The 16,949-nt window shown below is 37.4% G+C and overlaps 1 protein-coding gene across 5 annotated transcripts in view; it reads right to left on the minus strand.

Moving 5' to 3' along the window:
* Positions 1-16,227, minus strand: part of POLI (DNA polymerase iota) — a 29,106-nt gene extending 12,879 nt beyond the window's left edge. Inside the window, exons 1-6 of one of the 5 annotated variants that reach the window (XM_033177688.1) lie at positions 14,964-15,214; positions 12,811-12,936; positions 9,833-9,997; positions 5,334-5,486; positions 2,312-2,548; positions 207-385 (exon numbers count right to left, since the gene is read on the minus strand). In XM_033177688.1, coding sequence (XP_033033579.1) covers positions 207-385; positions 2,312-2,548; positions 5,334-5,486; positions 9,833-9,997; positions 12,811-12,936; positions 14,964-15,072 — 969 coding nt within the window. In that variant the 5' untranslated portion in view covers positions 15,073-15,214. Of the gene's footprint in view, positions 1-206; positions 386-2,311; positions 2,549-5,333; positions 5,487-9,832; positions 9,998-12,810; positions 12,937-14,600 lie in introns of all 5 variants that reach the window. The other 4 variants (XM_033177691.1, XM_033177689.1, XM_033177692.1 and 1 more) reach the window with 4 other exon arrangements.
* Positions 16,228-16,949: the final 722 nt, after the last annotated feature.

Consider the following 16,949-nt stretch of genomic DNA (forward strand, 5'->3'; position numbering starts at 1 on the left):
AGCTAACTGAATATATCAAAATATCAATACTTAAGATTCAAGAATATTTATTAATCCAATCTATTAATAATAAATCAGCCTTCTAATAGGAAAGAGATCACATACTAAGCAAACTAGAATAGTAAGAACAAGGTACTGTAACTAGAAATCTTTATCTCAAATAATGTGATAACCAGTACTTAATTAAAATAAATATCATCATGTACCTGAGGTGGTCCTGAGGGTATCACAGGGGAGTTATCCTCTCCAAAACTGAGCTTCTGGATACGCTGAGCAAGTGAAATTCCTAATTCTTTTTCTAAAATTTTGGATGAAAAGGTTTGGAGATCATGCACACTATTGATACCCAGTGCTTCAAGACATTTGGCAGTTTTATAGCCAATACCTAAATAAAAAGAAGTGCATACAAAGTTAAAAATAGCTTTTCTCCTTAAAACAAAGCTAATTAAAATATTATAAATATATCAATCATATCTTTAAATTCTATAATTTACACAGTAGTCCCCCCTTATCCACAGGGGATACATTCTAAGACTTTCAGTGGATACCTGAAACCATGGACAGTATCAAACCCTATATATATACAGTACTGTTTTTTCCATTACATATATACCTATGATAAAGTTTAATTTATAAATTAGGCACAGTAAGAGGTTAACAATAATAATAAAATAGAACTACAACAATATACTATATACAAGTTATGTGAATGTGGTCTCTGCCTCTCTCTCTCAAAATATCTTAGTATTTTCAAACCACAGTTGACGGCAGGTAACAGAAATTGTGAAAAGTGAAACTGCAGATAATGGGGGACTACTGTATTTTGCAAAGATCAAACTCCATTGCAAACTAGGTTGCTGTTCTTCCACTCAGGGCTCCTGAATTATATGCATCTCTTTGAAGTCCTCACAAAATGCAGTAAAATAAAATGAATTCAGAGACAGTCAATAAATGCTGTCTTACTAAAATAAAAATTTTACTACCTGTTATGTAAAATTCCAGAAATATTCAGAAATCATGATTATTATTAATGTACAAAAAGGCTGCCACTAGAGCAATTAAAATGAATTAAGTGTACATATTAGGTAAACTAACTGGTTCCTATATGCACCACCACACATTTATCCATAAGTCATATCTAACATTTACCATCCAGAATACAGCTATGAGCCAGAAAGCAAACAAACAAAAACTCTTGCTAGCAAAACTGTCACAAAGTTCTTGCACTAAAATTCAGTCATACTTTATCCACAAGAGAAAACACTCAGGCCATTTAGTGTCTCCCTATTCTTTTCATTTAAAAATAATCCGCAGTTATCTGGTTTTCTTGCACAGGAAAGCCTAAGTTGGAGGAGACGGCTGTGTAGGGGGAATTATGAGAGTGACAGATTTTTCACACAAAAATAAAAGAAGGTTGGCAATTTGGCAATAAGTGAGAAAGCAGAAAGCCTGTTAAAAAAAAAAAAAAAAAGATACAAGAACTCAAAAGTAAAGCCAAGTAATAATGTTTTGCACCAGTATATAGTCCTCAATTTATTACAACCTGACATTGTTCTTCAGAAGGCAGAACCAAAGTCATCCACAAAATTTCAAATTATAGTTATACTATACTAAGGAAGGCAAGGCAGTATATAATACATTTTGGAATCACACAAGTATCAGTTAAAAATGTGAAGTTTGACATCTAAGTTTCAGAGGTATTAGAAATTCACTTCCACAGAACTCTTTTATAACATCTTATTCCCCAGCAATACCACAGAAATGTAGTTCAACATATCCATTATCAATGGTCTATAAAAACTTGGGTATTTGATCTGCAAAGAAACAAACTTGCACCATGACCTAAATAGGTCACCAAACTCCTCATGGAAATCAGTTTCCTCATCTTTAAACTGAGGAACTTGGCCTAGATGTTTTGGAAAGTCCATTGTAGCCTTAATATTTTATATATAATCCCAAAAGAGACTTAGTAAAAGACAAACGCCCCTCTCTAGAGGCAATGTACAGTATAAGAGTATGACCCAGGGACTGGAAATAAAGACCATGTATTTCTAGGCTATAACTTTTATGACCATATTCTAACCATCCAAAGTAAATAAAATAAGAAAAGTACTTTCACATATTTCTTAATCCAAATTTGCTTCAGAAAACATTATGGTTTTTGTTAGTTTTTTCCAGGAACCAAGTATACACATACATGCACACACTCACATACACCTCTACCTAAGAATTAATTACACTGTACCTATAATTTTAAAATTAAAGAAATATAATAAGACATATATGTACTTTTCAAAGATATTTGTCTTACCAGGTATTTCCTTTATGTGATCCAAACTATGAATAAGACGTTGACAACTTTCCGGTAATAAGACTGTTTGTTGATTTGGTTTAAAGACACCAGAAACTAATTTTGCCAACAGTTTATTAGAAGCCACTCCAGCACAGCCAGTGAGCCCCAAGTGGTTATACATGGCTTCCCGCATCTCTGCTGCAATCTGAGATCCAATAAGTAGTCTGATGTGCAAGATGTCATGCAGGTTTATAGCTTTAAAAACAACAAATGTCATTCAAAGTCACAAGAAAAAAACTTTAAGTTTCTTTTTTACAAAATAATTTTTAAAAGGTAGAGGGCTTAGTCTATATCCAATGACCACCACCACCACCACCATCACCACCACCTGTTATGGTTGCGATGTTTGTCCCCTCCAAACCTCATGTTGTAATTTGATCCCTAATGTTGGAGGTGGGGTCAAATGAGAGGTGTTGGGATCACAGGGGTGGATCCCTCATGAACAGATTAATGCCCTCCCTCAGAGATGAGTAAGTTTCTCACTGTATTAGCTCCAGAGACAGCTGGTTGTTAAAAGAGCCTGGCACCTCCCCCAGCCCTTGCTTCCTCTCTCACCATGTGATCTCTGTACACACTGGCTCCCCTTTGCCTTCCACCATGAGGGGAAACAGCCTGAGACCCTCACCAGATGCAGAGGTCTAATCTTGACTTTTCCAGTCACAAGAATCATGAACCAAATGAACCTTTTTTTCTTTGTAAATTACTGAGTCTCAGGTATTCTGTTAAAGCAACACTAAATGGACTAAGAGACCACTGCCACTCTGTTATCCACTTGACTAATCTCTTTCATGCTTCACAGGAATACTGTAAACAAATTCAATAAGCAAATTCCAACGGCCTGTGATAGTGACTGTATACTGGGAGTGCTTAATAATTAACACATTATGAAAACTGATCTCATAAAAACATTCCTACTGACATTAACAAAATTTTTACTCATATTTACCTGTAAGTAAGCATAAAAGTACTATTATACAACAAGAAAGCTAACATTATGCTTTAAAGATCTAAATCTTAACCATGCACTAACTATATATGCTGCTGAAAACAATCTCTGACCTATACATAGTTTTAGAGCTCTTTTATAAAAACTATAAGAAAATTATATAAAAATAAATTTGCTTTAGGTGTTAAACAGTGTTGGAATTACATGAAACCATCCTAACCTCAAAGAGATTCACACTAAAAGTATTTAGAGATGAAATGTCAGGATGTCTGCCATTTGCTTCCAAATAGCTCATCAACCAACCAAGCGATCCATAGAGAGGACAAGAGAAAGCAAATGTGGCAAAATAACTAGTTTATCTATAAGAAAGGACATAATGAGCTTGGCGCAGTGGCTCACACCTGTAATCCTGGCACTTTGTTTGGGAGGCCAAGGCAAGCAGATCACCTGAGGTTAGGAGTTCAAGATCAGCCTGGCCAACATGGCGAAATCCCATCTCTACTACAAATTAAAAAATTAGCCGGTGTGGTGGCACGTGCCTGTAGTCCCAGCTAGTTGTGAGGCTGAGGCAGGAGAACCGCTTGAACCCAGGAGGTGGAGGTTGCAGTGAGCCAAGACTGTACCACTGCACTCTGGCCTGGGCGACGGAGTGAGACTCTGTCTCAAAAAAAAAAAAAAAAGAAAAGGACATAATGGGTATTTGTTGTATTATTCTGTCAACTTTCCTGTAGGTTTGAAAAAAATTTTAATAAAATCTGTGTGAAAGATGAAGAATTATTCAATAATTCCACATTTCCTTTTTGGGATATAAAACCTAGCTCTCTATAATTTACTCTAACCAATAAAATCCAAGTTTGCTTTAAAAATTATATAGAAATATATCTGAAATACTCTTGCTACTTAGCCCTTGTAAGTTACAAATGAGCACAAGTACAAAAGATACATGAAAAGCTCCATGTACTATAGAAACTGTAGTTTTACCACTTTTCTTCTGTGGAGAACTATTCTGTAGACTGATGTCTAGTTCTCAAAAAAGAGGATAAGAGGAAATGCATGGGGAGGCTTAAGAGCAAAAGGGTCAGACAAGTGTTACACAACAGCAGAGTAACTTGTCTTGTATGTGGTATGATAAGGGAGTCACCAGCAGAGTCATAAGATGTCTGAAAGCCTAATTAGATATTCACTGGTGCTTACTATAGCTTATTTTCAAATGTAAATATCCCTGGAAACACTATCAGTCATTCATATCTTAATACAAGAAGGAGACAAACCATTCTGCTTTCTTACTAAGTTTGACAAAGATTATTTATAAATAAACAGATTAAATAGGAGCTTAGAGAAGATTCTGGCACATGGCAGATAAGCCTGGACAACATTCCAAAAGTGCTAACTTGGGAAGTCAGAGAGCAACATGAGGGTCTCAGGGGAATCGAAGGGAACATGTAAAAGACACATCAAAGGCAAATCTAGCCTACCTGAAAATTCTGCTAGAGACTGTCTTAGAATAATCAAAAATTATTCCAAAAAGCATATTAAGAAGCCAACTCTTGCAACTTAAGAATGACCTAAAGAGGTATGGCTTTTTGTTTCTTTAAGAGATGGGATCGTGCTCTGCTGCCCAGGCTGGACTCAAACTCCTGGGTTCAAGCAATCCTCTCAGCTCAATCTCCCAAACAGCTGGGACTACAGGGGCGCTCCACTGTGCCCAGCTGGGTAAGCTTTCTAAAACGGGAACAGATGCACTGTGTCAGACGAAAACTCTGCGCAGATGAATGCTCTGTGCAGATGAACAGGAACAAAGGTCTGTGCAAATGAAAAGTGCACAGAGCATTGAGCTACATGTCATCAAAATCTTAATACTTATTATGGAATAGCAATACCTAATTTTAGCTGTTCTAGACAGAGTACTGACTAAGTATAACTATACCTCCAACAAAAGTCATGAATCTTTCAAAATCACACAGCAAATTCACTGAACATTAAGAAATGTATGTACTTTTAGTTAGTAGGTAGAATCAATAAGAACCCACTCACACTGATTATTGTACACATGACCCGACACAGTCACTGCAGAAAGTTCGTCACTTTGCAGCTGCTGTAGTCTCTTCTCAACCATTTCTGTTAGATCCACAAAATTTTCATCAAATCCAAGTCTCTCAACAACTGGACTAAATTCTTCCAGTAATTCTAAATTGAAATAATATTGGAGCACAGATGTAAATGAAGTTATAACTAGGATAAATTTAACTATATAATGCTTAAAAATATATCAAATTTATTGTTAAAGGTTTTATATACATCCATAGTTCCATAATATCTTTAATAAAGCCCTCAGTTAACTGACTTTTTTTTCTGTACCACATCTTGAGTAGAGGCAATATTTTCCAAAAAGTCTAAAAATGGCATTCCTAGGGCAGTTATTCATGGCAATATATTTAGCTCAATCTTCTACACCTATAATTTTTGTATCTGTAGTACATTAAATATCAATGCTTACAGTAAATTGGTGACCTTGAAGAAGGGTGTCAAAGAATAAACTATAGGCTGCTCAGGAAAGTTAAAAACAAGTAATGGTACATTTTAGCTATATTTTCCCCAAGAGTTTAAAAGAGGCAAAACAAAATAACATTAAAAATTTCCAGTTATTACTGAAGAAAACAGAAAGTCAGTCAACTTTCAAAATATACTATAACACGGTATTTTTATTAGCCCAAGCATATTCCTTAGGACAGAGAGGCAGAGATGAACCACAACTTACAGGTATTCAAATGCCCAGCATCTAGCACAATTATCTAGTCCTTAAGTCAAATGTTTACTAGACTGAGCTGAACCAAAATTCAAATTAAATTCAAAAAAACTATAAATTTTCATATATTTAACATTGAGACTAACAACTTAAAAATTATTGAGAAAGTTTTTCACTTCCCTCTGAATCACGTTCTACTGACACCAGCTGGATAAGAGAAAACAAATGCAAGTCTCTTAGTATACAAAAATGCATAGATTCTTAAGGTCATATAATCTCAAGCTCAGAAATAAAAGGACTATGTCATTCCACATAGATCACGTTTTTTCACAAATACCAAAAGTGCTTTTTTGTTTTGTTGATGTCAACACTGACAATGTAAGGGGAAACCAATAAAGATAACAATGTGACATGGTAAACACCAAAAATCACTCCTGAGAAAACTATTACCTAAAGAAAACTATTACCTCCTTTCAGGACAGACTGACAATATGTCTAATCATAGAAAATCATTGTTTTGCATTTCCTTCATCAATTTCTGCAATTTATTTTCTAAAGTATACACCTGATATGCAAAGTAACATGTAGAAAACAAAAGAGTATCAAAAGAATGCTACATAAGAAAAATAAAGGATAAGTTTTTAAGTACTAAATAGAAAAACAAGTTAAATACAGAATCATGCACGAAGCTGGTGGATCACTAAATACTGACTGATTTTAGGTCACAGGACAAATCCCTAATTATTCCATTCCTGAAGGTTTTTGTTGTTGCTGTAGTTTTAATGAGACAGGGTCTCACTCTGTTGCCCAGGCTGGAGTGGAGTAGCACACCACAGCTCACTACAGCCTTTACTTCCTGGGCCCAAGCAATCCTCCTACCTCAGCCTCTGGGACTACAGGCATATGCTAACCACCCAGCTAACTTTTTTTTTTGTTTTTTTACTTTTGTAGAGGCAGGGTCTTGCTATGTTATGCTGCCCATGCTGGCCTCACATGATCCCCCCACCACAGTCTCTCAAAGTGTTGGGATTACAGGCATAAGCCACCATGCCCAGCCTCCATTGTAACCTCTTTCTTGGTATCTAAGAAAAAAGATACATTTATTACACATATAGGGCCCAAAAGAGGAGTCTGTAATTAGAGGAAAAAAACTATCTTGAAGAAAGGCATATATGCAGTAGCATAAAAATATGAAATAAATAATAAGGTTATATATTATAAACAGGTCAGAGATAAATACAGTAAGGGCCTACATTGGCTATGTTCCTACTTCAACTCAGAAAAATACTGTGAGAAAAACTGAAAATAACTTTTTAAAAAAAAAATTTTTCAAAAGAAAATGACATAAAAAGTACCAAGTACTTAGAAAAAGATGAACAACCCAAATAAAAAACAGGTGCAAGTGAATAGGTTAACAGAAAAGATACATAAATGATCAAAAATATATGAAAAAATGCTCAACCTTACTCATGGAAAACTGCAAATCGAAACAATGATTTACTCTTCTTCGACTATCAGGCAAAGATTTTTAAATGTAACACTCTCGTATATACTAGCAATATGTTGCGGCAATCTCATATGCAACATATCCAAACATTTAAATGCAAATCATGTTTGATCCAACAATTCACTTCTAGGAACTTACCTTATGGAAATCCCCTTAAAAGTATGCCAACATTTCTATACGAAAATGTCTAAGAGCAAAAATCTGGTAACAGCCTAATAATCCATCACTATGCAGGGAAACCATATAACTTACCATCCAAAACAAGACTTTTTTTTAGTGAAAGAAGGTGCAATTACTAATTATGTAGCAACAACAGGCATAAAGTTGGACATACTGTCTTCGTATCACTGAAGAACTGGTTAAATAAATATGGACTAAATACAATGAAATACTGTGCAGGCATTAAAGAGAGTGAGGAAGATCTCTGTGAATGACATGGAAGATCATTAAGCTCAAAGGCAAGCTACAGAATTGTATGTATTATATAATCACTTCTGTGTACATTAAAACTCAAGTTTTTATTTTTTCTCCACAGGGAAAGTTCTAAAAACTAAAGTTTTAATATTTAGACACAATTTTGCATAATAAAAGAAGTGATATCCAGGAGTATAATCTTGTCTTTTCTGCTTCACTATCCCTTCTTCTTTCCTCCCATTTCAGCACTACGCCTTTCCCACCACAAGTTAACCAATGTTAAAAACCTGTAATATACCCTCTAATGTTTCTCTTCTTGTTCATATGTAGACATACACATATATATGAGAGGAGGCATTTAGGCCATCATTTTACACTTTTGGAAAAACATGATATATCATTTTGTACCTTGCCTTTTATTCACTCAACAAGGCCTATCTCCATCAGTCAAATAGTATTGCACCAATGCATTCTTTTTAATGGCTATATAATATCCATCATACAGATGTCTTAGTTTATTTGGCTATTCCTCTTGATGGACATTTTTCCTTCCATATATTTGACAATCATAAACCATGCTACGATAAACATTGTTGTACATATGTCTTTATGTACTTGTGGTTCTCCTTTTTTTAGAGACAAGAGTCTCACTCTGTCAGGCACACGCAGGCTGGAATGCAGTGACACAATCATGGCTCACTGCAGCCTCCAGCTCCTGGGCTGAAGCAATCCTCCTACCTCAGCATCCAAAAGTGCTGGGATTACAGGTATGAGTCACAATGCCCAGTCTCATGATTTTATTTCTATCTGATAAACTCCCAGCAATGATCTCACTGGATGGAAGAACATTTATCTTTAAACTCAGTAAGTGTTCCTGATACTTTTTCTCACATTCCTTTTAATTTTGGGCAAGTATGATGGATATAAAATATCTTACTAATTCAAATTTCCTTGGCCACTAATGAATTTGAGCATTTTTTCCTTATAATTGTTAGACACTGGGTTAGGTTCTTCTTGTCAACTGCCTATTCATATTCTTTGTCCTTTTTTATTAGGTTTCCTTTTTCTGTTAATTTCTAAGAGCTCTTTATATATTATAGACATTTAATCCAGTCATCTGAAAATTGCTATGATAAAAGAAAGACAAAAAAAAGTAAAAAAGACAAATAATTGCAAAGCTGATCATTATACATTTTTACACTAAATATTAATTGAGGTTTTTGCAATTAAAAGTAATTGTGAAAGCCATAATTACTTTTGCACCAATCTACTATATTTGCAATGTGCCAGTGCACACTCATTTTCATTTTTCCTGTAATTTACTATAACACTAAGATTTAAATCCAAACCTTAGCATGGGAAAGTTTAGCTACATTGTAATATTTAGTATATATAAAAAACCTAAGGAAATATTAATATAGCCAATATTTTTATTAATATTTCATAAATCAATTTTTAATTATGCTGATCAAAAGTTACAGAAGCCTCTTTCAATTATCATGAATGCATTAGAAAACAACATTATTTCTTCATAAGTCATTTAAACTTAACATTTTAAAGACCTGGCATCTTTTACAGTATAGTTTCCCATTTTCTCATTTTTAAACTTTGTTTTCCATTTTTCCCTATTATATAAACATCAATCATAACAGAGTTAAAATTACTTCCAACTATACATCTTCTTAAAAATACTATTCACAGCATAGTTATCCTTTTACATAATTTTTAAAGTTTACAAGACCCAAAATAAGAAGTTATTAGGAAAAAGCATCTTATGTTATTTTTACATTTATTAAAAAATTCATGTAATGAACAGGCATCCTACATAAAAATTAATGCTAAAAGTACATTGCTTATCATTTGTACCTGTAACCTTATAAGACATTTCTCTGTAGCGGGTCAGGTCTTCTCCATTAACTAATACCAGCTGTGGACACTTTTCTTTTGCATCTCTGACATTCATAAGTTTCTTAACTCCAAGTTTCCTAGCTTCATAGTTGCAAGTAACCACCAAATATTTCTGTTGAACCCCTATAAAAAATATTTTAGGAGAAATCCAAGCACAATTGAAGAAACATTTAAAGACATTATTAATTCCATATTACATTTGTCTAAGTTGTAAGACAATCAGTTTTGATAAGAAGCAAAAGCCCTGTAGCGCCGGGCGCGGTGGCTCAAGCTTGTAATCCTAGCACTTTGGGAGGCCGAGACGGGCGGATCACGAGGTCAGGAGATCGAGACCATCCTGGCTAACACGGTGAAACCCCGTCTCTACTAAAAATACAAAAAACTAGCCGGGCGAGGTGGCGGGCGCCTGTAGTCCCAGCTACTCCGGAGGCTGAGGCAGGAGAATGGCGTAAAACCCGGGAGGCGGAGCTTGCAGTGAGCTGAGATCCGGCCACTGCACTCCAGCCCGGGCGAAAAAGCAAGACTCCGTCTCAAAAAAAAAAAAAAAAAAAAAAAAAAAAAAAAAAAAAAGCCCTGTCGCAAAAAACACAGCCTCCATAAATCAAATTTCTATAATGCTGAAACATTAGGTTTTCAAGCTATCTCCTAATTATGAATTATAATATACCAATGTATTATTTTTCCATACCCCACTTTTAATCTCTGGTTGTTTTGTCTCCTTGAAGAAGGAAAGTTATTATTAAATAACAAAACACTGAATAACACAGAATTACAAGTTAGACGACAGATCAATTATTCATATACAAAAGGCAATCTGTGTATTACATTTCTCAAATTTAGTAAAAATGAACCTAAATCGATATATTCTGTGGAATCTTCAGTGATAAGATACAAACCAAATCTCTCTAGGATTTTTTTCCCAGACAATATAAAAGCACATTAATTTATATTGCCATATAATAGGGCATGTTCTACCAAAAAAAAAAACCCAGATGAAAATAATTGAGTACAACTAAATCCTGGTTGCTGCTAGAAAAACTCAATTTCTCTTCTGAGTAATTTGCTAATATAAAGCAATATAAAATATAATATGTACATAAAATATATAAAACAAGTGCCGGGCTACAGCAATTTTTAGGGATCTAATAGTTACCTATTACTTATTAAACTGTTCTATCAAAAATGATTAAATTATGATCATTTATTTACAGACTGCATAAAAAGTTCTAGTTTATTGGTGACTCAAGAGTGCTACAAATTATTTGCTCTTCTCTTTTTATACAAGTTTACTACTTGCTTACCACTGTAAGAGTAATGTTCACCTAAAATATGTAAAATACAAACATGTAGAAAAAAAGGTTATGTCCATTTCTCTATTAGACATTGTTTCTAAAATTTTGATGTCATAAACAAGGCAAAGAAATGTTATTTTTATATAAAGTTTTTTTCATATATCAGGTAATGCCCAAAATATAATTATGGAACCAAAGGTAGAAGTAATTTTAGACTCCTCAGTGAACTATTTAAAAAAATCATATTGGTAGATTTCTTAACTAAAAAAGGAGTTTTTAAATACAGCATTACATTATATGGCCTCATCACTGCAGGTCACCAGCCTGAGTTTGTCATATATTTGTTGAGTATAAATGAAAGACTACTGGTCGGGAACGGTGACTCTCGCCTGTAGTCCCAGGACTTTGGGAGGCCAAGGCAGGTGGATTGCCTGAGTTCAGGAGTACGAGACCACCCAGGGCAACATGGTGAAACCCCGTCTCGACTAAAAACACGAAAAAATGAACCGAGTGTGGTGGTGCACACCTCTAGTCCCAGCTACTTGGAAGACTGAGACAGGACAATCACCTGAGACCCAGAGGCAAAGGTTGCAGTGAGCCAAGATCGCACCATTGCATTCCAGCTTGGGCTGGAGAGAGAACCCATCTCAACAACAACAACAAAAAAATGAAAGACTACTGTAGTTTTCCCCAAAAAACGTGGAGCATTCACATCCCTCACTTCCCAATAACCATTCATTCGTACTTAATTACACTTTTTTTTATTAAGCATTATCCACAGAACATCTTATATCACAGTGCTACTACTTAGAAATGTCTTCAGGAGAAAAAACTTAAGTCCCATGATTCTAACTTCTTGGCACCCTTTAGGAAAGTTTTAAGATCCCAGACTCACCTTGGCATAGCAAAAACTAGTCACCCCTTTGTTCTTCAGTAAAGCAGCTAGGCTGGATTGGGATTTATTAAGCCAAAGTGGGCACAAAAGGGTAGCAGCAAGTGAAGCAAAACTCTTCTTTATGCTTATACTAAAGGAAGAATCTTTCCTGCATGCATGAAAATCTCTTTATCTTTCTCAATTTAAAATATGAATAATAAAAATAATAAAACAAGCCAGCATATCAACAATATCCAATATAAAATTTATTTTGGCTTTTATTTAAAAAGCTGCTTATGTTTTTATGGAAAGTTTGCTGTCTTAGTAAAATTTAGGTTTATGTTCAAAATCCAACTAGTTTGTTAGACGTTACACAATTTAAGAGTTAATTTCAGAAAGGGGAGGACAGATGAACACTTCCACCAAAATGTAATAAGAGGTTGTTTTTGGAGAGGAAAGCCTGTAAAATTTCAAATACTGAGAAAAAGAAATCTGCCCAGCAAACTAAGCTACTAACCAGCAGAGAAAAGTAAAATTTATTCTGCTTTCTCTTCATTTGTTCTGCCAACTACACTATTCTCAGATTCACCACTTATTAAATGAGGCTTGTAAAATTTACACTTGGTAGTGAAGCAAAAATGACCAGCTATAAAGCACTGTAAGAACTGCTTCCAAAATCTTTCTTAATAAGGTTAATAAATCAGTATATAATGAGCATGAGTTGCTAATCTAATCACTATGCAATAAAAATATTATAAATGTACAATTACCTAAAGGTTTGTCTTTTAGCTCTGGATTTGAGATCATTTCTACTTGTGCATAAAAGCAATCCAGATCCACATGTACTATGACTCTGGATGAAGAATTTCGTGTGGGCAACACTTGATCACGAACTCCTGCACAATATGCAAAGAAATAAAAAGAAATTCAGGATGCTTATTATCTCTGACCAACTCACAGTTCCTTAAAATATGGTACCTGTGAAGGAAGAATGCAGAGCGATGTTAGCTTTTTCCTTGATTATGTGTGAAAGCATCCAAATTACAAAGACACGAAACTCTACTTAGAGTAGGGTTTTCAGTCCTCTTAATTACTGTTTCTTTTTTTTTTTTTTTTTTTTTTTTTTTGAGACGGAATCTCGCTCTGTCGCCCAGGCTGGAGTACAGTGGCCGGACCTTAGCTCACTGCAAGCTCCGCCTCCTGGGTTTACGCCATTCTCCTGCCTCAGCCTCCCGAGTAGCTGGGACTACAGGCGCCCGCCACCTCACCCGGCTAGTTTTTATTTTTTATTTTTTTGTATTTTTTAGTAGAGACGGGGTTTCACCATGTTAGCCAGGATGGTCTCGATCTCCTGACCTCGTGATCCGCCCGTCTCGGCCTCCCAAAGTGCTGGGATTACAAGCTTGAGCCACCGCGCCCGGCCAATTACTGTTTCTTTGTGCACTGCATTTTTCTCAGGAGAGTTAAAAAGTTTGAGGGGAAAAAATGTGATAAATAATGGATGATGCAAGAGCTGATACTATCACCTGGAAGTTTATAGTAGCTTTTAGTGTAAACCAGAAGGGGCAGAAAATTTGAAATGACATTGGTTTTCACACAACTTGAAAATTATTCTAAGCAGCATGCCCTTACATTTAAAACGACAACAACAAAAACTGAAATACAAAATAGCAAAAGACAACCAGTGGGTACCAGTGTGGGCTATTTTCAGCTCCCATGACAGCAGGATTACCTGGTTTAATGCTAAATCGCCAGTGCCTAAAACAGTGTCTAGGACACAACAGACCATCAATAAATATTCACTAAATTGAAAGACTGAATAGTTCTTTGATTTTAAAAAGTTGTTAGGTCATGAGCAGGAGAGGGAATGACAGAGGCGACTCCTTCTCTGAACACTGGCTAAAAACAAGACAGGCAAAATATAATACAATATTCTTGTTGGGATCCTGGAACAGAAAATGAACATTAGCAGAAAAACTGGTAAAATCTGAATAAAGCGTGTAGTTCGGTTAACAGTATTATACCAATGTTAATTTCCTAGTTTTGACAAATGTACTGAGTTTATGTTAACACTAGGGGGATCTAGCTCCGCAACTTTCAGGTAAACCTAAAGCTGTTCCAAAACTTAAAAGGCCAGGCACGATGGTTAACTCCTGTAATCCCAACATTTTCGAAGCTGAGGTGGAAGGATCGCTTGTGGCTGGAGTTTGAAACCAGCCTGGACAACACAGCTACACCTGATCTAAAAAAAATTTGAAAATTAGCCAGGTGTGGTGGCACGTGCCTGTTGTCCCAGCTACTCGGGAGGGAGAGGCTAAGGCAGAGGATCACTTGAGCCCAGGGGTTTGAGGCTGCTAGGAGACCTTGTCTCTAAATTAATGAATGAAAGAAAACCAACAGGAAATGAGAACCGGTGCCTTTGCATCCAGGCCCTGAGGTGGGCGGTACAGGGTAAAGACCAGAGTGGGAAGTGGGTCACCAGAGACGTGACCACAGCGGACCTGACTCCGCCTAGGTTCTAAGCCATCCCTTCCTGCCAGGACTGAGAATCGGGTCCCACCTTCTGCCAAATGAGCGACAAGGTCCTCAACTTCTCCAAACTTAAAAGGCCCAGAAGCCTCTACAGTTGTCTGGCTGGCTGAGGGATTCCCGCCCCACCTGGTCGCTCACAGAGGACGATGCAGATGCACCCTCGACACGCATTTGTAGTGTGGACACGCCCCACCCTACTCCTACTGGGTGAAGCCATTCCTCTGGAGGTACCCGCCGCGTAACACGAGGCAGGAGGAAGCAGCCCTCTCTTAGACGGGCAGAGCGGGGCGGTGACTGTCGCGCCCCAGTGGCCGCCGCCCGGAGCGTCCGCCAGCCCCACCCTTCTTATTTACACCCAAGGAGGCCGCTGGCTCCTCTGGCTGCGGCGCACCCTGCGAGCTGGCTGCCGCCCCCACGTCCGCCAGTTCCATGGCCCAGGCCTCGGTGTCGCCCTCGTCGCCGCCGCCTTCCTCCTCCGGCTCCACCCCCAGCTTCTCCATCCGGCCGCTGCCAACCGCAGCGCTACTTCCGGCCGCTTCCGTCTGGTCTCCAGGGAAACCGGGGGCGACAGTCTCCTGCCGCTCCGTACGTCGCGCCTGCGCAGTCGTGGCCTACCAGCCTGTTTCCCAGAGTGACGCGCATGCTAGGGAATGGCAGAGGTCCAAGTGCAGGAGTTTTTTCCCGCCTGGTGGAGGCCGGAAGCGGAGAGATTGAAAGCACAAGTGACTATTCTTTTTATTTTTATTTTTTTGAGACGGAGTTTCGCTCTTGTTGTCCAGGCTGGAGTGCAATGACGCAATACCTGTTCACTGCAACCTCTGCCCCCCGGATTCAAGCGATTCTCCAGCCTCAGCCTCCCAAGTAGCTGGGATTAACAGACATGCGCCATCACGCCCAGCTAATTTTTTGTATTTAATAGAGACGAGGTTTGGCCATGTTGATCGGGCTGATCCACCCACCTAGGCCTCCCAAAGTGCTGGGATCACAGGCGTGAGCCACTGCCCCTGGCCTAACTTTTTTTTATTTCTTGAAGGCTTTGGAGTGAGGCCCACATCACAAATTTTAACTTTTTATCTTTGTTCTGTTCGGCTGCTAGCAAAATTGCAAATCCCTAGACCTGAGTGATTAATGTGATGGGGTGGGAAAGTATAAATGATAGTAAGAGAGAGGTGGCCTTATAAACTCATATGATTAGCAACTATGTTAAGGTTTGCTGTGTTTTGTTTGTTTTTGTTTTATTTAAATACACTGTGACGAATTCAACCGCAGAATTTTTAACATCAAAACTGAATAGGATTTGATACGTGAGTGTTGCAGTCAGACAAAATCTCCAATCCAGACTCTCCATCATGCTATGTGACTTTGGGCAGGTTATATAACTGCTGTGAGCCTCAGTTGCTCTACTGTTAAAAAAAAAAAAAAAAGTATTGAGATTGAATGAATGGATAAAAGCTACCATATACTGTAATATTCTAATATATATAAAACATGTGGCACATAGGAAGTGCTCAGTAAATGTCAATTCTCCTTGCCTTCTATTAGGATGCCATGTGTGCACATGTGTTGGTGTGGTGTGTGTATATTTTACAGTAGATGAAATTTGGAAATTCCTCCCTGCCTGTATGTAAGTATATATACTATATCTGTATAAATACCCATATTCACAAATATATTTTGTTTTTTGTATGATTCTACTTCTTGTCAAATAAAATTTTAGAACCTTGAGAAACCCTTTAAAGCAGCCATTCCCAACCTTTGTGGCACCAGGGACTGGTTTCATAGAAGACAATTTTTCCACAGATGGAAGGCAGGGGGATGGTTTTGGATGATTCAAGTGCATTACATTTATTGTGCACTTTATTTCTATTATTATTGCATTGTAATAGATAATGAAGTAGAATCAGTGGGAGCCCTGAGCGTGTTTTCCTGCAACTAGACTGCCCCATCCCGGGTGATGGGAGACTGATAGATCATCAGGCATTAGATTCTCATAAGAATCATGCAACCTAGATCCCTCGCGTGCGAGTTCACAATAGTGTTTGGTCTCCTGTGAGAATCTAATGCCGCTGCTGATCTAACAAGAAGCCGCACTCAGGCAGTCATGCCGGCAATGGAGAGTGGCTGTAAATACAGATGATGCTGCACTCCCGGGCCCGCTACTCACCTCCTGCTGTGCGGCATGGTTATTAACAGGTGAGGGACTGGTTCTGGTCCGTGGCCTGGGGATTGGGGACCCCCGCTTTAAAGGATATGTTGATGCATCCATAAAGAAAAAGGAATAACAAACAGAGCTGGGTCTCAGTGGTTTGGAAACGAAATGTTCCTCTTTGCATATTTAATTCTTAAACATATAGACCAGTTCTTTCAGTCTCATATC

The sequence above is a fragment of the Trachypithecus francoisi genome, unplaced genomic scaffold, assembly GCF_009764315.1.
Source record: "Trachypithecus francoisi isolate TF-2019V2 unplaced genomic scaffold, Tfra_2.0 Lachesis_group19, whole genome shotgun sequence".
Lineage (NCBI taxonomy): Eukaryota > Metazoa > Chordata > Mammalia > Primates > Cercopithecidae > Trachypithecus > Trachypithecus francoisi.